At 49.0% G+C, this 19,482-nt stretch overlaps 9 protein-coding genes across 9 annotated transcripts; 5 read left to right on the top strand and 4 right to left on the bottom strand.

The window, feature by feature from the left end:
- Positions 1-428: 428 nt before the first annotated feature.
- YALI1_F36321g (uncharacterized protein) lies at positions 429-1,793 on the top strand (the record flags this gene model as incomplete). Its single annotated transcript, XM_505997.3, has 1 exon — positions 429-1,793. One exon carries the CDS (start codon positions 429-431, stop codon positions 1,791-1,793), a length of 1,365 nt encoding a protein of 454 aa, XP_505997.1.
- Positions 1,794-3,486: 1,693 nt separating this feature from the next.
- Positions 3,487-4,299, top strand: YALI1_F36290g (uncharacterized protein; the record flags this gene model as incomplete). The annotated part of the gene is made up of 1 exon (XM_505996.3): positions 3,487-4,299. The coding sequence occupies one exon, from the start codon at positions 3,487-3,489 to the stop codon at positions 4,297-4,299; it is 813 nt and encodes a 270-aa protein (XP_505996.1).
- A 126-nt stretch (positions 4,300-4,425) lies between these two features.
- Positions 4,426-5,778, bottom strand: YALI1_F36267g (uncharacterized protein; the record flags this gene model as incomplete). The annotated part of the gene is made up of 1 exon (XM_505995.1): positions 4,426-5,778. One exon carries the CDS (start codon positions 5,776-5,778, stop codon positions 4,426-4,428), a length of 1,353 nt encoding a protein of 450 aa, XP_505995.1.
- Positions 5,779-6,603: 825 nt separating this feature from the next.
- On the top strand, positions 6,604-7,419 carry YALI1_F36259g (uncharacterized protein; the record flags this gene model as incomplete). Its single annotated transcript, XM_505994.3, has 1 exon — positions 6,604-7,419. One exon carries the CDS (start codon positions 6,604-6,606, stop codon positions 7,417-7,419), a length of 816 nt encoding a protein of 271 aa, XP_505994.1.
- Positions 7,420-9,180: 1,761 nt separating this feature from the next.
- YALI1_F36233g (uncharacterized protein) lies at positions 9,181-10,776 on the top strand (the record flags this gene model as incomplete). The annotated part of the gene is made up of 1 exon (XM_505993.3): positions 9,181-10,776. The coding sequence occupies one exon, from the start codon at positions 9,181-9,183 to the stop codon at positions 10,774-10,776; it is 1,596 nt and encodes a 531-aa protein (XP_505993.1).
- A 1,270-nt stretch (positions 10,777-12,046) lies between these two features.
- YALI1_F36204g (uncharacterized protein) lies at positions 12,047-12,622 on the top strand (the record flags this gene model as incomplete). The annotated part of the gene is made up of 1 exon (XM_505992.3): positions 12,047-12,622. The coding sequence occupies one exon, from the start codon at positions 12,047-12,049 to the stop codon at positions 12,620-12,622; it is 576 nt and encodes a 191-aa protein (XP_505992.3).
- A 320-nt stretch (positions 12,623-12,942) lies between these two features.
- Positions 12,943-14,739, bottom strand: YALI1_F36178g (uncharacterized protein; the record flags this gene model as incomplete). Its single annotated transcript, XM_505991.1, has 1 exon — positions 12,943-14,739. The coding sequence occupies one exon, from the start codon at positions 14,737-14,739 to the stop codon at positions 12,943-12,945; it is 1,797 nt and encodes a 598-aa protein (XP_505991.1).
- Positions 14,740-15,744: 1,005 nt separating this feature from the next.
- On the bottom strand, positions 15,745-17,280 carry YALI1_F36152g (uncharacterized protein; the record flags this gene model as incomplete). Its single annotated transcript, XM_505990.3, has 1 exon — positions 15,745-17,280. The coding sequence occupies one exon, from the start codon at positions 17,278-17,280 to the stop codon at positions 15,745-15,747; it is 1,536 nt and encodes a 511-aa protein (XP_505990.1).
- A 586-nt stretch (positions 17,281-17,866) lies between these two features.
- On the bottom strand, positions 17,867-19,288 carry YALI1_F36132g (uncharacterized protein; the record flags this gene model as incomplete). Its single annotated transcript, XM_505989.3, has 1 exon — positions 17,867-19,288. The coding sequence occupies one exon, from the start codon at positions 19,286-19,288 to the stop codon at positions 17,867-17,869; it is 1,422 nt and encodes a 473-aa protein (XP_505989.1).
- Positions 19,289-19,482: the final 194 nt, after the last annotated feature.

Genomic DNA, 19,482 nt, shown 5'->3' with positions numbered 1-19,482 from the left:
ATACGAGAAAACGCGTGTCTACCAATCCAATAGGTTTCATATCGTTGACCCCGAGACACTAATACCCACATATTAAACCATCAAATGCATAAAGTACCGGATTTCGAGAGAGCCATATTATCGTCGCGTCTCCATATAGTACGCTCACATACACACGTCACAATAGGAAGTTCCAACGCATGATGGATTTAACCAATGTTAACATAGACTACAAGTACTGCACGTATTCGATGATTAATTAATATCCATAGAATATTAATTGTGTATCGAACGGTCCGAGATCGTATAGCTCTTGTTACCACAGTCTATGGCACAGATTCGCTGGGTCTCCATGTACTGTAAATTAAGTTTCATCCTATAACCAACTGGCATGCACATGAAGTGCATGAAGCTCACGCGTCTTCCTTCTATTATTAATTTACACCACAATGGAAGTATTCAATGACATTGCAAACCGTTTCAAACTACCGCAGAACAAAGTCAAGCTGATTGGAGACCAATATTCTGGTCCTCCATCTTCTTTCAGGATTGCCACGCTGGCACAGGGCCTGATAGCTGCAGTAGCTGCAGTGTCGCTGGAGTTGATGTCTACAGAGAACAAGGTCGCAACTGTAGACACCTTACACAGTGTTGCAGAGTTCCATAGTGAACAACTACTTACCTGTGATGGAAAGAAGATTCCCTCCTCATCGCTATATCCAATTGGAGGACATCATAAGACGAGAGATGGGTGGGTCAGAATCCATGATGGATACACCCACCACATTAAGGGAAGCTACGAGCTAGCAACAGGAAAAGAAATGGTCTCCAGAGACCCGAAAGTATTGAAAGCAGAACTCGCTGATGCGTTGCTTAAATGGAAGGCAGTGGACTTCGAGACAGAAGCAGCTAAACGTCGTCTTCCCGTTTCAGCTGTGAGAAGCTACAGTGAGTGGGACGAGGATAAAAATGTGGACTTACTTGATTTCCCTGTAACAATCACCAAGACAGGAGACTCTTCTGTGATACCGTTGAATGGTCCACTTGCTTTGTCAGGTGAGAAGGTATTGGAACTCAACAGAGTAATTGCTGCCCCAGTTTGCGGTAAAGTACTGGCTGCCCATGGTGCAGACAACACGTGGGTCACGTCCCCCAATCTTCCCACAGCACCAGAATTGGATGTCGAGTTCACCAAGGGTAAAAGAAGAGTGAATTTGGACTTGGAGAATGAAGAAGATATGAAGACACTCTGGGATATGATCGAGGAGACGGACATGTTCATACAATCATATGCACCTGGGTCGCTGGAGAAACGTCTAGGTTTACCACTCAAGGATATTCATACAAGAAACAAGAGCATTATCGTGGGAACTCTGAGTGCATATGGACTTGGAGAATGGCATGACAAGAAAGGGTTCGATTCGCTGGTGCAGGCAGCTTCTGGAATGAATGTATCAGAGGGAGAATACTTTGGACTGGATCTAGGTGTGCCTAAACCATGTCCTTGCCAAGTGCTTGACCATGCCGCAGGTTACTTTTTGGCTCTGGGGCTTATGATCTCCCGGTTAAGACAAACACATGAAGGTGGTTCTTACATGGTAGAGGTGTCTTTAGCTGGAGTGATGGCCTACCTCAGGAAGCTGGGACAGTCCGCAGATTACATCGATGCTCCAGTTCTCACCAGCGAACTGCTCCAGGGCACCGATATTCTTCAAGAAGAGGACTCCCAGTTTGGGAACCTGTCGTTTGTTTCTCATCCCATCAGGATCGGCGGTGTGGAATTGAACTGGAATATGTCTAAGTGGGATTCCTAGTACTGTAGTAAACTGAGTGCAATTGCTCTGTTTATTGATACCTCAACTTGGAGGTTGTGCTGTATATGTGTTTGTATCTAGAGTATCTCGTCGTAACCGTTTAGGCAGGAATGAATGTTTGTAGATGCCTACAAGATTCTGAAACTTCACTCCCGAGGTATTTAGAAGTGGTGTAGCAGTTGTTTTGCCTTACTCTGCTGAGAGCCGTTGTGACGATAATGATGTGTGTGCGCATGCCTTATGGTGCGTACTTATACTGGATACAACTGGGCATATACTCCCATGGACTACAAATGGGCTTCTAGGAGAGCCAAGTAATAGACCTATAGGGAAGTAATAATAATAACAACACCACAACACCAGAAGGTTATCTATCAGGAACTTCTATTAAAATACAAACGAATGGTTCTATCGTATGTACAGAATGAACAAGCACAGCCTTCCATCGCGATTGGGTTTCGAGAAAGGAAGCCGACAGGCGTGGTTGCGTCCGACAGTGCATGGTATATACTGTAGCCACGATGCACTGTAACATCGTACTCAGAGATTGTAAGAAGCCTCGGATAATCTTGTGAACTTTGACACTGGACTTCCGTCTCGCCATGCACTCCATTTTGCTCAAGTAACCTATAAAATGTTATAACCAAACAGTAATTTATTGGGTGCCGAAATATGATTGTCTGGGGTAAGATGGAGTATGAGCGAAGTCTATGGAAAGATTTCTGACACTTTAGAACATCATCTGTGGTATTTATTGTAGGTTGATATACAGTAAAAGACAAAATCATGACACTGTGGAGGTCTGGAGTATGTTTTCACAGTGTAAGACTCTGTTCTGCTTGAATCCAGTGCTTTCGCGTGAAAATTAGTCTCAAGACTGTAGCGGTTATTTAGCGTACATAATTACCGTTAGATGCCAAGAGACAAAGCACTAACAAACTGAAACAGTTTGGTCAAGGGTCGTTAGTTTTTTTGTACAAGTACTTATACACGTATTTTATCTTCAGCTGCAACATTACCTCAATCTATACTATCTGAAGAACCGGCCCCTAATCACTTCCGCATAGCAATAGCCTGTACTTGTAGTACAGTTATCATAAGTGCCATGAGGGTCGGTCACCATGAACCCCACGCATCGGCCATATGCAACCCTATGCCGTTTTAATGCCGAGATAGTATAAAGATCGTGGTCCGATATTACCCCGCTTGTGAAGACGAAGAATTCAAGGCTGCACATCTGATAAATAGACACAAGGTATATGTTGCTGCCTTCTGTAAGATACTGAGCTGGCAACCGTTATGATGTGTTGCTGCATGATTGTGGATGGACCGATTTAAGTTGGATATGGACAATTAAGCTCCTCGGCTCGGCAGTAAAGGTCTGGGAGAGATGCGAATAAGTGCCGAGGATGGATATAATGGCAAAAGTTGCTTTTAAAATCTATTGATTGAAGTCAATATACCCCCTTTTTGTTTTTTTCGGCGTTCCAGTAGCTACAAAATCACGGATCATCTACCCCACGTGAAAACTCATCTGTGGGGAAGAACGAACTTTGGCTGTACCTTAACCGGGAGAAGCACACCACCCCTTCTTGTCTTTCCTTTGCCCCAAGCCATTTTCAGATTGGATATATAGCTCTTGGACTTTACCGCAGATAATCAGCTCTTTCAATCGACTGTTCACACTCACAAAATGCCTGCCGAACGAACACTCCTTGCCTCGTTTCCTCTACCCAAGAAGGGCGAGACCCAACCCGACGATAAGAAGCTGCTGAGTCTCTACGACACCGAGGACTACTACCTCATCGAGTTCCACTCCCCCAAGGATAACCGGCTGTCCAACGTCTTCATTGACGCCTTTGTTGAGGCTCTGCACTACCTGCTAGCCACCAAGGAGGACGAGCCCAAGCCTCTGGTCACCACTTCTGCCATCCCCAAGTTCTACTCCAATGGTCTGGATCTAGAGGCTGCCATGAAGACCGATCGGTTCTTTGAGCGATACCTTGGCCGACTCCAGCGATCTCTGCTCGAATTCCCCTGGCCCACCATCGCCTACGTCAATGGCCACGCCTTTGCTGGAGGTTTCATCCTGGCCAACTCCCACGACTTCAAGGTCCAGAACGACAAGAAGGGCTGGCTCTGCATGAACGAGATCGAGTTCGATGCTCCTCTCATTGGACAGCTCATGTCCATCCACGCCCACCAGTACGGTCCCGTTATCGGCCGAAAGATCACCATGATGGGCCACCGATTCACCGCTGCCGAGGCTCTCAAGGACGGTATCATCGATGCTGCTGGCGGCTGGGACGAGGTAGAGGAGATTGTTGCCAAGGTACGAAACTCCGTTGGCAAGAACTCCTACGGCCAGATGCGAATGACCATGTTCGCTCCTGTGCTCGACCACTGTATTAACTACTATGAGGAGGAGGCCCGAGACGTTGCTCGACAGGCAGCTGCTAGAGACCACCAGGCCGCCCGAATTGAGGAGGTCAAGGCTAAGCTTTAAGCGTGCAATAGTGTATAGAGACCAATAGATTAACTTGCTTACACAGCCGAGAACATACGGTATAAGTAGACACTCATGAAGAGTGCAGGGTAACATCTGTCATTTCATCATTACTACAACTTCTATTTACATACCATTCAGTTCCTTGTCAAAGGATCGTTTTCTAAGAGCAGCTCCGGATCGCATGAGCCACGACAGCACGCACTCTGGCAGGAAGGCAGCAACCAGCTCGTACATTCTGGATCCGAACCCAACATGCCACACTCGCTTGGGCCGTCGCACAGTCAGAGAATCGTAAATGGCGAAATTCAGTCTCTTCAGAGACGATCCTCGTGTGCTTCGGCAGCCGTAGAGGAAGGCCATTGTTCCTCCGTAGTTGGAGTAGGCAGCTCTCATATCTTCAGACCAGGTAATGAGATCCGCATGGATTGCAGAGGCCAGCTGTTTGGATTGAGAGTGGCCGTGGGAGACGTCGAAGGAGCCAAGGCGGATATGTGTAGTTTTGATACCGTGAGGAGCAAGCTCTCGGTCAAGAGAAGTGGCAAGAGCGTTGATACCGGAGACAACCATGGCCTCAGGAGCAGAGTAAGCAGGAGAAAGGGCAGCGGTAATGTTAGGGGTAACAATGACGAGACGGGCAGGGTTGGGGGTGGAGGCGGTCTGTCGAACCAGAGTCAGCAGACCCTGGGACAGCAGAGCCAGAGGAGCCAAAAGCTTACTGTTGATGACAGAGTTCCAGGACTCCAGATGCATCTGCTCTATGGGACCAAAGGGATAGTAGAGGTCGGGAACGAGCACAACGCCAGCCAGTCTCAAGACGTGGGGCTTGGCATTAGGGAACGCCACCTGGGGAGTAGCCAGGAAGGTACCAAACTCTTTCATGGTTGACTTGATGACGTCGGCCTTTTGGGTGTTGACACTGAGGGACCGGATGTCTGCGGAGTTCTCCTTCTCGATCAGTGCGGTCTCGGCTTCGGAGGTAGTAGTGACATAGACAATGAAACCTCGCTTGTCCAGATCGTTAGCAACCACTCTCACGATAGGTTCTAGGAAAGAACCGGCCAGCACAACCACTTCGGTTCGTGCTCCATTGGCAGCTCTCACTGCTCTTCGTCGCGGCTGCTTTTTGTTGCCGAACAGTCCTCCGGGCAGAATTCGGTTGTTCCACATATAGTATCCGGAGGCGGTCACAGCACTGATGGTGACCAGACCGACAGCCAGTTTGTGAGCGGACACAAAGCCGGTGATTTTGTCATAGTATGATGGGGGAGGGGGAGGAGGCCCGGGACTGAAGTGCTCCAGCTTGGCAGGAGTCAGAACGGACTGGATATCCTTTTTGCGGTTCAAGAGCCATGTGCCAACCTGGTGCTGGGCCTCTTCGGCGTCTCCCAGCTTGTCATTAATGATGGTGGACGCCTTGTGTTTAATTTTGTTCACTCCAGCCAAAATGTTGGCAATAGGGTCGTCCGGAGGCGTCATGTTGGAAGAGTAGTGTGAGACAGAGGGATGGCGTCTTGATATGTGAACTAATGTTTTAAACTAGCTTCTCTCGTGATAAGGAATTGAGTTTGATTCTAATTGTAGGCAAGTGCAGCTGGAAGGACATGCGGTTAGAGGCAGTTTTGGGCTGTAACGGAATAGACGTTTTGTATCGGTAATATTTCACTCTTGACCAGTTTCTTCATATTTTCAAATGCAGTGCGTCCCAACGGGATACGGCGTGGTACTACAGGGCCTATTCTATGTCTGCGATCTGGTCAGGTGTAAGAACCTCTATTTTGAATTGGGAGTTTGCCACCTGAAATTGCGAAATGAGTGTTTGCTCTGTGTACTGTAGTTGTAGTGTGGGTGTTGACTTGAGCATTTTCGACAAGGGGAAATATTCATAAACAGAAGGAAGATCCATGATGTGGAAGGAGGGTCAAGCACTATTGCCACATATTGGTTGTTGCGGGGTACCCCATGACAGTCGTACTGTAACCCCTTCCAAAAGAACAAGTGAGCATTTCATTAAGTAGATGGTTGGTATATGTGATAGCTGAGAAATGTCTATATTTACTTTGAGGAAAATACCCCAATGCCCTTCTCGACTCTCTATTAATTATATGTCGTCTTCAGATCCAATAATAGCCGCCTTCACACAGATATTTTACGCGCGTGTTTGCCATCCAAGCTCATCGTGCATGCTGCAGAAGATAATTAAAACGCCATATTGGAAAAACAACGCTAAATCTGGAATCAGGAAATACTATATACACAATCAGGAAATATACACGACAAAGCAGACGACTCGACTCAAATGTCATGGAGTTCATCTCCAACATCACAGTACTGAAAAAGCGGCCAGGATCCGAGGCTGCTCTGGAAATGATAACCAGGGCCGCACGGTTCGTGCAACCCATCATGAAAAACCACGGGTTCAAAGTAGGTACTCTGTGTGAGATGTTCCCCAAACACGCCAACCTATTGGGTCTCAACGTGAACCATGGCCAGAAGGTATGTTTGAGATTGAGACAGCATTACGACGACAAGATGTTCCTACCGTTTGAGAGTATCATGGGCACCCTGCTCCATGAACTGTGCCATAACAAGTATGGTCCTCACAATGCCCAGTTTTACGCGTACCTCAAGGAGCTTGAGGACGACTATTATGCATTAAAGGCACGAGGTTTCAACCCAGATACCCCTTACGGATTCCTGGGACCTGGCAAGACACTTGGTAGTGGAGGTGGACGTAAATTGAACGGTCCAGCTAGTGGTATTGCAGGCATTCCAGGTTTGGGTGCTGGTCCTGGCGGAAGAGCTCTACCAAAGACAAATGTCACACTTTCTCCTTCAAAGGTAGTAAAGCCAAAGACGGGTCGACAAAAGCGATTCACAGGAACAGGCAATGTGTTAGGTAGCTCTACCCCCTCTCCACCACCTGTTCCTGGTAGACGAAGGCCGAGGGCTCCTACGCGTGAGCAGATTCTCGCTGCTGTGGAGAAGCGAATAGCCGATACCAAATGGTGCGCCAGTGAAAACGTGGAGATATCCAAGGAGGTCGACGAGAACGACGATGACGTTGTGTTTCTCGGGGCTAAAAACGCAAGTGAGATTGAGGTCATCGACCTCACTTGATGCATTAACTTATAGATATGACGTACAAGTAGAAGTGTCACTAATTAATTGACAGTATTTACAAAATTAAGTAATGCTTTAGTACACTCGAGCAAGATGAAAAGATGCCAATGGTTTTCACTGTAGACTGGTTTTCTACTGTAAACATCTCCTTCAGCTTGGAGGTACACTTCGGAGTATTGTCTTAACAAAATCTCTCTCGGAAATAAGTCATTTACTCTACACACTCTGCGTATAAAGACCCTCTAAGTAGCAATATCGCCATCTCTGCTACTCTACTGTGCTGTACTAGTGCTCGTACCAACAGCACTACTGTATGTACTTGCACCATTATACCAGCTAATCAATCATTATGGTCACTGGGACAACGACCATTGGCTTTTCTGGCACTGTTTGGGAATTTACGAACTCTGATCTGTTCAGTTACCCGGCCTGCTGCAGTTACCCACCGTATGAGTTGCAACGGGATTCTAGCTACAGAAGTGCAGCAGCAGAGGCATGGCAACTGCCAGATGTGAGGCAAACAATGGTTGCGTAGCAACGCGGCTGTGTTGACGACAGATCACAGCTCTGTTGCGATGTGTCGTCCCACGGGAGAAGCGAAGGGGTGGGTTGAATGGATAATATCGTGCAACCTTACCGAGGGCATTATTGCAGAAATATGCAACTCTCGCACCCCTTGTAGTTCAAATTCGTTCAAATTACCTTCTGGAAGGAGCTACGTGTACTTTTTTGTTGATCTCTTAGTGTGTGTGGATATGTACGGGAGCGTGTGACTTGCAGCTTAGAGTTGGTGTGTATACAGGTTAGAAGTACCGCTACCAGATGGACAGGGATAAGACAGATGTTATGATTATAAAGGGATTGCGAGGTAGATTCAACAGTTACAGAGGAACTTATCAATTGATTTATCTTTTACCACCACTTCCATGCTTCTTTTACCCTCATCGGTATGGTATCGTGGCCCATTCAAGGAATTATCTCTAGTTTGCTTGCTGTCGGTGCCTAAATGTAATCCAGCTTGCTACCACATACCCCAATAGGAACTGGATGAGGCTGAAAATGAACACACCTGTATCAGAAGCATTTTGTATCAATAATCGACATGCGGGATACTTTCGCACTCCGTATGCCATTTTCATTCCAATTCAAGATGTATTTTTAGAGCTGAATCATGGGGATGTAGTATTTGGAAAGCTGCAGCCCCACTCTGTCCCCCGCGAGTTACTGCTTGTAATTGGGGCTGACCAAGCGTGGGATCTCGAAAAATAATACCTCGGAGGTGAGGGATGCCATTGAGAATACTAGAAATGCCTTTCTGGCAGTAGGGAAGTTGTACTCGTCGTTTTTATAGCCTATAGCACACGCCAACACAGTCTATTCACACATTTACATACTGTAGCGCACGTCATATTTTGCGTCTTGAGGGCATCCAGTTGGTGCATATCACGCTGTATTTTCTGGACGCAAAACACGAGCGGGTGGGGGAAAAACCAGGTAAAATTGTTGCTTGACCAAGGGATACTGATATATCAGAATTTTCGCCATCAGCTGCTCGTAATTGTCCACTTCTACAGCTCCACGGCTCTCGTCCAAATTTCGAGTATGTCGTCCCCCAGGGGTAAGGTTAAGGTTCGGTTGTAAGTCCCAAAGACCATGTTTGTGTGCGAGTCTGCGTGTGGAAAAAAAGAATCCAAAACTTGTGCAGTACTTCTTTTACTTACCTCCTCCACCACCACACCTTTGTGACCCGACCACAACATGAGCGAGAAATTTGTGCCCGAGCACCGAAAGACGGATTTCAAGGACAAGAACAAATTCAGCGCCGACGAGCTGCGACGACGACGAGATGAGGCCCAGGTCGAAATCCGAAAGGCCCGACGAGAGGAACAGCTGTCCAAGCGACGAAACATGAGCGAGCTGGTGGGCGGAGACGACTCAGAGGACGAGGCCGAGTCTGCTTCCTCTAACCTCCAGTGGCAGGATGCTTTCCCCGAGATGATTGCCAACATTCAGAGCAACAACCTCGAGGCCCAGCTGGATGCCACCACCAAGTTCCGAAAGCTGCTCTCCAAGGAGCGATCGCCACCCATTAACGAGGTGATCCAGTGCGACGTGGTCAAGTACTTTGTCGAGTTCCTCAAGTCCCCCCATAACCTGCTGCAATTCGAGGCCGCATGGGCTCTGACCAACATCGCTTCCGGTACCAGCGAACAAACCAAGGTTGTGGTTGATTCCGGAGCTGTGCCTCTGTTTGTGCACCTCCTGGACTCTCCCGAGACCAATGTGCGAGAGCAGGCCGTGTGGGCTCTCGGTAACATTGCCGGTGACTCCCCTCAGTGCCGAGATTACGTTCTCAAGTGCGACGCTCTCCAGCCTCTCATCAACATTGCCACAAACACCAAGAAGCTCTCCATGATCAGAAACGCCACATGGACTCTGTCCAACTTCTGCCGAGGCAAGTACCCCCAGCCCGACTGGGAGGTTATCAAGCACGCTCTTCCTGCTCTCGCCAAGCTCATCTTCTCCTATGACGATGAGGTTCTTATCGATGCCTGCTGGGCCATCTCCTACCTGTCCGACGGCACCACCAACAAAATTCAGGCCGTTGTGGACGCCGGAATCCCCCGACGACTCATTGAGCTCCTCGGCCACCAGAGCACATCTGTCCAGACCCCTGCTCTGCGATCCGTTGGTAACATTGTCACTGGTGATGACGTCCAGACCCAGATTGTCATTAACGCCGGTGCCCTGCCCGCTCTTCTGCAGCTTCTGACTGCGCCTAAGGACTCTATTCGAAAGGAGGCCTGCTGGACCATTTCCAACATTACCGCTGGTAACTCCACCCAGATCCAGTCTGTCATTGACAGCAACCTTATCCCCCCACTTATCCAGCTCCTGTCCACCGGAGAGGTCAAGACCAAAAAGGAGGCATGCTGGGCCATCTCCAACGCCACCTCCGGTGGTCTTTCCAAGCCCGACCAGATCCGATACCTTGTCCAGCAGGGCTGTATTAAGCCTCTGTGTGACCTGCTGGGTTCCATGGACAACAAGATCATTCAGATTTCTCTTGACGCTCTTGAAAACATTCTCCGAGTGGGTGAGTCCGATCGACACATGCGAGGTGATGGCCAGAACGAGTACGCTCTGTTCATCGAGGACGCTGATGGAATGGAGGCCATCCATGCTTGCCAGCAGAACGACAACGAGGCCATCTACAAGAAGGCTTACACCATCATCGAGACCTATTTCAGTGGTGACGAGGGTGTGGACGACACTGACCTCGCTCCTCAGACCGAGGGTGATGCATTTGCATTTGGTGGCCAGCAGCAGCAGGGTTCCTTCAACTTCCAGTAGATACCAGGTAAGGAACTAAACGAACGGGAATGGCGATGAAAGTAGGATATCAATGTAGTAATAGATTGGAGTAGTACGACAGTCATGTGTGATGGAATTAGGCGGTGTAGGCCGCTCTAAGAAGCCTGTTGTGGAGCTGGATTTAACCTCACGGGAAGTAAATCGCGAGGGAATATATATCTGTGTTTGTTTCTTTAGGTGTAGAACAATGGGTTTCATCTGTACTGTATATTAAGGCGAGCTCTGGTGTAAATCTTTTACATGAGAAGTGATGGGGAGGAACTACTGTACACAAGTATGTACAAGTACAGTAGAAATACAGTAGTTACAGTAGTCTAGAGAATTACAGTAAATAAAATAGCAAACTTCATAATACTGTATAGTGTAATACTCGCACAAGTATAATGGTGCTTTATAATTGTTCAATTGAAATTATTCGTACAGGTAGACTGTGATCCATGTATTCCTGTACATCCGTAACCATGGTTACAGTACATACGAGTATGGTCCCAGCCAGTACAGCTCCAGTACAGTACAGTATGTACCTGTGGCAATCTCTCAGCACGACAGAATTTGTGGTTCGGAACTGTAAATAAAATGGGGTGAGGTATGAATGAGACAGAAATCGCTCGATGGGGATAGTATGGGTACAAGTAATTGGATCGAGTCGAGTTTAGTGACAGCCATAAAAGTGACTATAATTCTTTCAATTGTCAGGGTTATCTCTCACATCCCTGGGGAAATTGTGTAATGTGGAATCACGTCATCTCCTATATCCTCCTGACCAGTCAAAAGCTTGGGATTCATTAGTACGCTGTTTGTCTGCTGATGTACAGTCAGTCCATGGCACTATGTGAATATCAATGAAGGAATCTAGAGTATGCCTTCATATAGACCCAACACCAGTGGCTGGCGTTCATTTTAGAGAACCTCTTAATTTACTCGTCAGCCCGAATTATGAGAGGCTTGAGTATTCTCCGTTGCCAGTAGAATTCATTAAGTTGCCGTTTTAGACTAAAGTTGAGTAATCGTGAGTGACCCCACACACATCTCAGAGGCGACTAAGATAACGAGCTACGCGCCGTTCCAGACAAGGACCAGACCGCCGACGAGCTCTGACACTCATAAGGGCGAGAATACGACATATTGAGAACCCAGAACCGAACTACCGGCCAGAATTGCACTTTCCGACTATTGCGCTGCAATACGGCAGAAACAACAATATACAACGCGACTTTACAAGAGGTCACTCGAAAGAACACCCACGGCTATGACACTAAAGGAAATATATAGCTCCTGCCTGGGGTGTTGTCAGCGACAGAACGATACCATCCAGTTCGACATGTACGAGGAGGAGGAGGAGGCCCAGGCCCTGCTGTCTCAGGAGGGGGCTGAACCGGCCAATGAGTTTGGAGAGTATGTTGCGGCCGCCAACCCGGGAGAATTCGGCATTGAACACTCCATAGGGGACACAAACGTGAGGCAATGGCTTTCGGGTCTGGCTGTTCAGGCTAGCACGGGATGGTCCGGATGGTCAGGCTGGTCCTGGGGGTTATTCGGCGGCAGGGGTCATAGACTGCCTGAACCAGAGGACCAGAGGCCCATGAACTACGCCGATAGAAGCGAAAGCTCGGGCTCTCTACGGTCTAGGAACGACCTACTTGGATTCGAGGACCAAGCACCTAGTGCCATTATGGATGCCGAACAACTATCCGATGGGTTTGCGCGCGAACTGATTTTTGGCACAAGTACCATTTCAGGGAACAGTGAGAGAACGGCCCCTAGATCCAACAGCATCGTGAGTGGTCAAAGTGGAGACAGCACTGAGACAAAACATACCAACTAACTGATAAAGAGCTCATTAACCGATCTGGGACTCACTAATAACCTTGGGCCTCCAAACCATACCGGGACTATTGGCCAATAATCCATGGCTGCTACCATCCCAAGCCATTATTTATATACACATAAGGGGTAATTAGGTATTTATATATGAAACGTATTACAGTGTTGAAGCAGGCCTGTATCAGCTCAAGTACATACAGTACAATTGTACTGTACAGTACTGCAATTTTAAGGCATGGTTCTTGCATGCAGTGAGAAAGTTACGAGTAAATACTGTATATGTATCATCTCGCTCATCCTTAAATAATCAATTACTATATACTAAAATTCAAACTCATTTCGGAACTGGTTGACGTCCATTCCGTTTCCAACCTTGGCCACCAGATCTCGTCGGTCCATACCCAGGAAAACTCGCTTCAGGGTATCGTACAGGTTAGTGGACTGGTTGGCCAAAACATCATCCTGGACTCCCTCAACCTTGTGCATGGACAGAGCCCCCAGAAGATACTGGGCAGCCTCCTTGTAGCAGCCAATGTTAATGCACGACACACCAAGGTTGTATCGAGCACGCACAAAAGAGGGACGCAGCTCGAGAGCTTTGTAGTAAGCATCAATGGCCTCCTCAGATCGGTGGGAGTTGGCAAGGGTGGCTCCGAGTCTATTCCACAGAAGAGCATCATCGGGTCGAACAGCAATGGCGGCGTTGAAACAGTCAATGGCCTTATCGTATTCCTCGTTTCCGTAGAACAGAACACCGAGACCAACTTGGACATCAGCGTCAATGTTAGCTCCGTCAGGGGACAGTTGGGCAGCTCGGATAAACAGCTCAGTGACCCGAGAGTGCAGCTGGAACTTATCCTCGTTGCCGAGTCGAGGCTCCTGGTTTCGGGCCTGGTCCACAACCTCGGGGTACTTGGTGGCAAGCCATCGCTCCAGAGTAGCATATGCGGCATTCTCGTATCCTTCGTTGGTGTAAGAAACAGACAAGTTCATCAGAGCAGAAAGGTTACCAGGCTCCAGCTTGATGCATCGTTCCAGAGCTCGGATAGCAGGGTCCTCCTTTTCATTCTGGGCCTGGCAGGCTCCAAGTCGTCCCCAAGCCTCGGCGTGCTCAGTGTTCTTCTGAACAGCTGCCTCGAAGGCCAGAGCAGCCTCCGAAAGTCGACCGCCAGTCTCCATGAGCTCGACTCCAATCTTGAAGGGATCAGGGTGCTCCATGAACTGGTTGTTCTCCTCGAACTGGTAGTCGGCAAACTCAGGCCGGTTGTGGGTATACTCATGGAAGTCTCGCTCCCACGCGGGCGAGTTGGTCTCCTCCAGCCACTCGTCCATGTTGTCGAGAACGTTGACCTGGAGGTTCTTCCAGATGTTTTCAAAGTCCATGTTCTTGATATCCATGGGCTTGTCCTCAGTAGTGGTTTCAGTCTCGGTGACAGTCTCGGTGGCAGTAGCAGTCTCGGCAGTCTGCTCCTCGACCTCCTTACCCTTGCCAACGGCAGAGTCCATCTGCTTGAACTGCTCCTCCCAGTTCTGCTCGTCCAGCTCGACAACTCGTGCGTTAGCCTGCTGGGGCTGGAACTGAGGAGCCATGTTGGCACTCATTCCAGAGTACATGGGACGAGCCATGCCGTACATGGGCATTCCCCCCATACCCATGCCGCCTTGCATGGGGCCGGGACCCTGCTGTTGCATGGCCTCTGCAGGAGATCCTCCTCGCTGGAACTCGGCGTTCCAGTTCTTGGCGTCCTGGGGAGCAGCGCCGGGAGCGGTCTGTTGTCCTCCAAAGTCTCGGGCCCACTGTCCTCCGTTAGCAGCGCCCTGCTGGCTGGGAACCTGGGGAATCTGGCCTCCTTGGGCACCCATGTTGTGGAGCTCATGTCGCATCTGCTCGTAGTTGAAAGACGACTGCTCGGGTCCGGCAGCACCGAATCGCGCCATCATCTCTCGGTCCTGCTGTGACATCTCGCCAGTGTTGGATCGCATGCCTCCAACTCGGCCCCCAGAGGGACCCGCCACCCGATCATGCTGGAGGGATCGGTCCTCAGCGGTGTGTTTGGTGAACTGGCTCAGGGGGTTTCTGCCCGTAGAGCATTCGCTTCCTCCTCTCATAAACGACATAATGATGTTTCCTGCTTGCTTTGGTGGTCTCTGTGTGTGCTGTGTGCAAGAAAAGTGGTTGGCAAGAGTCACAGTTTAGTTATTTCAGTCCAAAGGAAATCATGTGTAATATGCAAGTCTATAGTTCTCTGCTGGCAGTCACTGCAGTAACATTAAGGTTCCCCCACGACTGAGTGCCCTTACCCTTGTTGAATGGGGTATCTGGGGAATTTGAGCCGAGGCATAAGGCCACGTGCGCAACGTGGATTCAGTGGCGACTGCACAGAGTGGTACTCTGCGCCAATCTCATCATATTGAGATCCTTAAAGTTTTGTCTTTCACGCCCCTATTACCCCACAATCTGACGACTTCGAATACACTCAATTTTTCACGTTGGCCTGTTCCAAAAGTTTCTTACTAACGAAGCCAGAGCAGTTGGGGGATAAGGTTGCAACTACCGCGCTGGCGGCCGAGGATACTTAAAATGTGGGGGAGCCTTGTTAAGGCCGAGCGCCATACAGAACATGCTGGAAGATTGTCAGGGAGTGGTATTTAATTTAATGGAGTACTCGCAGACCCAATGGAAGGGACGACGATTACTAACCAGACGGGCGACACTCAGTCTTTTCCTATTATTCATTGTCTGTCAGACAGTCCGTTACCTGCCCCTCAAGTTTTGGTTCTGTGCCGACCGTTTGCCGGATTATTATCTTATTCCCTCCTGACAGAGTTCACCATCACGTGTAAATCCAGAGATGGGGTAGAGCTTATCTACTGTAGATCCGAGCGCGAGTTGACAAGAGGATCATGAAATAACTACTGTATGACAGGATAAGTACGAATACAAGTGTGCGTGGGAATAATACAGTGGCTTTATACAAAGTGTGTATTGTTACAATTCCTAACTGTCGGCTGACTCCCATTAGTACAGCATATATAATTAATGGATCAGCTGAAAACGACAGCATAAGTAATAGTTAAAAGTGAGCCAACTCGTGTCAACTAAACTTGAGTGGAGTCGGCCACTTAGTTACTCTTTTTGGGCTCAGATCTATCGGCAGCCCACCGCACCCACTCTTCCAACTCGACCAGCTCATGGAACCCAGTATGGCTAGTCACAGTCTCCTGAGAGGTACCCTTGAACATGGTCACATCGAACATCGACTGATGCGACTGTAGAGGAGAAGGAATAACTACCTTGGCATTACCCTTGTCCGAAAACTTGATCTTGAGATTGGAAACAGGAGCTGCCATGAGTCGACCCAAAGAAGAAGATTCCTTATCTGTAGAGTTGTTTGTGGTTATCTCGAAGCTGAGACCGGAATGGGTTGTAGACAGAAGATAGAGGGATCTTCTGGCGCGACTCACCAGCCGCTTGTGCAGAATGTGTGCGAGAAGAGGTCTTAGTATAGGCAGAGGAGGGTTGGGATTGGGACCACCCTTAGATTGCAACGGAGCAGGGGGAGTTCTCATCTTCTCCAATTGCTGTCGATGAGCATTAGCCAGCAGCAGTCTCAGCGCCAGCACAAATAAGTTTGCTAGAGAAGGTGCAAATGTAGTTGTAGGCTCTTCTGGGACCTCCACCCACTCAATCACAACCATGTCCCCTTCGCCCAGATCCACCGTTACAGCTCCATCAGCAACGGTCACCTTTCTCGAGGTCAGCAGTCTTGCCTCTCTGGCAATCTCAAAGAACAACTCTTCTTCAAACAGTGCATGGCGAGTCTCGTGAATAGCAGCTAGCGTCGGGTCAGTTGGCGGCTTAGAGTCCCTGGTATATACATTGCTGACACTTTTGGTGACTTCTCCCTCTTCAGACTTAATAGTCACTCTGACAAACTTCTTTTGCACCTCCTCCTTGGGCTCGAAGTCCACAGTTCCTGTAGCCGAACGCTTCAACACACCGATACCTGGATCACGATATTTACTTCCAGCGTCTCCAAAACCATACTTGATGCCTAGCCCTCGGGTATCAGAATTTCGCACCTTGAAAAGAACCTCGCCAGTCGCAGCAATAGAGGCAACGCCAGCCCAGTAGGTCTTCTCCTTGGCAGCCTCAGTCCGCAGCCTCGAAGCACACGTCTTGAGTCGGTCACGCGCGTTTGTCAAAGACTCAATTTTCCATCCAATGCCAACGCCGGGCTCGTTGGCCACCTGGGGAGCAGGCACTCGGTCTGCACCCAGAGAGCCCACAGGAATGTGTGTTTTGAGATGTGGAGACATGGACGTGGATGCAGAAGTGGGTCGCACGCTCGAAATGAGCAGTGACACGAAATCTAGCGCCAGCGCACTCTCGTTGTATGCGGCTTTGACGTTCTCCAGCAGCTTGAGTCGGTGCTGGTCAAAGGGGGACTCATCGGGCTTCTCATCCACCTCATCCTTCACATTGTCGTCAGCCGAGTCAGCCACACAATTGGCGATTTCCTCGAGTAGCGACTCCTCGGTAACGTCCACGAACGACTTCCGTTCAGCAACGATCCGAGGCACGATTTCTGAAATACTTAATGTGTCTTGGTTCTCAGCCCGATCTTCCACCGCTAAGGTGACTTTGATGTCGCTCATGATTGCTTTTTGGTGTCGCTAGTACTGTATGGTCGTCTCTCCTGGTTTATATGCTGGTGTCGTTAATGTGCCCTTGATGATTGCCCTGTGTCGGTGATTGTCGTGAGTCAAGGTTCGGTGATATTTACATCTTCAGATGGTGGTTTGCAGCTGCAGCAATAATTTTGAGTTTTTTAGGAATTGGCCCAACGTACTGCAAGTAGTTCCCGTACCTAATTACTATTGTACTGTACCGGTATTTGAAGAGGAAAGCTACCATCATCTGGTTTTCCGTCATACGAATAAGAATTACTTATTATCCCGTGTAAATGAACCCAAAAACATCTATTTGTCGATCTCATAACCTCGTACTTGTACACAGTAGTAACCTATGTTATTGTCATCTCTACTGCACATACTATACTCGCCTAAAAGGAGAAGGAGACATGGTTACTTGCAATAAAATAGGATAATAGGGCATCACAGAAACGGAGTCTGGGACAAAGTAAACGCCCACGTTGTAGTCTACAGCTGCCATTAACCCAATTACAATTTCGTAACACATTACCTACAATGGTGGACATTCTAAAATCATATGCTAGCCTATCTAAAGATCAAAATCCTCGTCGTCATCGTCGTCCAACTCGCCCTCCTCAATCTCCTTGACCAGCTCCCGCTCTCGCTCACGAGCCTCGTCAGCATTCTTCAGATCAATTCGGTTGGAGTTCATGGGGTACCGCATGGCCTTCACACTGTCGTTGTGGAGACCGATGCAGAAGGCAATTCGGTCGTGGAAGGTCTGCTGAGGCTCGTTAGTAGAGTACACGTCCAGCACCTCCTTAGATTGCATGAATCCTCGCTCCGAGTCGATGGTGGCTTCAATGACACCATCTCGAATGGCCTTGGCCACAATGTACTCTGCAGACTCCTCCGACTCGAGTCTCAGACGGATACAAATATCCTTAAGAGAGATTCGTGAATATGCCAGAGACATGATTCTGATACCGGTCTTGATGACATTCTGTCGCAGACGCAGAACCAGGGAGTAGGTACCATCGGCCTTGAACACGGATGCATACTTTTTGATTGTGTCAGCAAACTGGTTGAGATCACCGACTCGCACAGCCTTGACCACCTCGAAGTAAGCCTTGAGGCTCTGCTCCCGTCCGCTCTTGAACACGCTTCGTTCGGGAATGTCGCCCATCAGCAGTTCGATCACAATGTTGAGTTTTTGTGCGGCTTGCAGGAAGCCGGCAGCCAGAGGGGTCTGAGGCGCCTTTCGGATGGCTCCAGTGATGTGGGCGTGGGCAGCTGTGTAGTCAAGCTCGATTGCTCTGATTTTGGACAGATAGTACATGTAACGAGCGGCCAGAGCGTTGGCGGCGTTTTCGGGGAAGTTGACCTTGGACACGAGGTTAGAGGCCTGGGTCACATGTGCACAGAGCAGGTAGTTTCGCAGCAGCAGGGTGATCAGCGAGGCCTCAGTCTCGGGGTCATGTCGGAGAGAGGCAGTTCGCAGAGATGCCAGCAGGATGGGTCGGACAGCCTCGAGGTTGCCACTGAGCTCCTCACCTCGACACAGGTAGAACCAGATCTTGGAGGCAAGGTAGTCGAGCGATCGTCGGTTATAGGTTCTCAATCTAGCCACCACGTGCTCGCTGAGTTTCCGCAAGTCGTCAATTCGGTTCTCGTGGAGCAGCCAGGCCTGGAACAGCAGTGAAACGTACATGTCGATCTCTGGTAGAGGCTGGGTGGTGGCCTCAGTGGCGCCAGAGGCTCCATCAACCTCCATTTCGTCGGTGTTGGGGTTGACTCCAGCCAGAGCAACAAACCCGCTTCTTCGCTCATCGCCAGCAGGGTAGGTCATGACGGCGATTTGTGCCAGCAATTCTGGAGTGAGCTTTTTTCGTAGAGCAGGCAGACCTCGTAGGACTCGCAGGACGAATCGCTGGTCGAAGGAGGCGACGGCCTTCTCCAGAAAGGCGAAGGATTGCTTGATTTCAGCCAAAACAGGGTGGTCTGTGGTCATGGTTGTCTGTGCTGAAATGAGTATGATTGTGTGGTGATGAATCCTATGTGATTGAGTGTGGTGATGTGTGGCGACAACCTTAATTGGTGGTGCTTTTGTAAGTGGTCACGTATAGGTGATTCCGAACGAGCAGCGTGTTATTGGGAGAAGACGTACTGTAGATGGGGTTCGGTTCAACATTTGAGGTAATTGAG

This window comes from Yarrowia lipolytica, chromosome 1F (assembly GCF_001761485.1).
Source record: "Yarrowia lipolytica chromosome 1F, complete sequence".
In the NCBI taxonomy this organism is placed as follows: Eukaryota; Fungi; Ascomycota; class Dipodascomycetes; order Dipodascales; genus Yarrowia; species Yarrowia lipolytica.
This window is presented reverse-complemented; position numbering and strand designations above follow the sequence as displayed.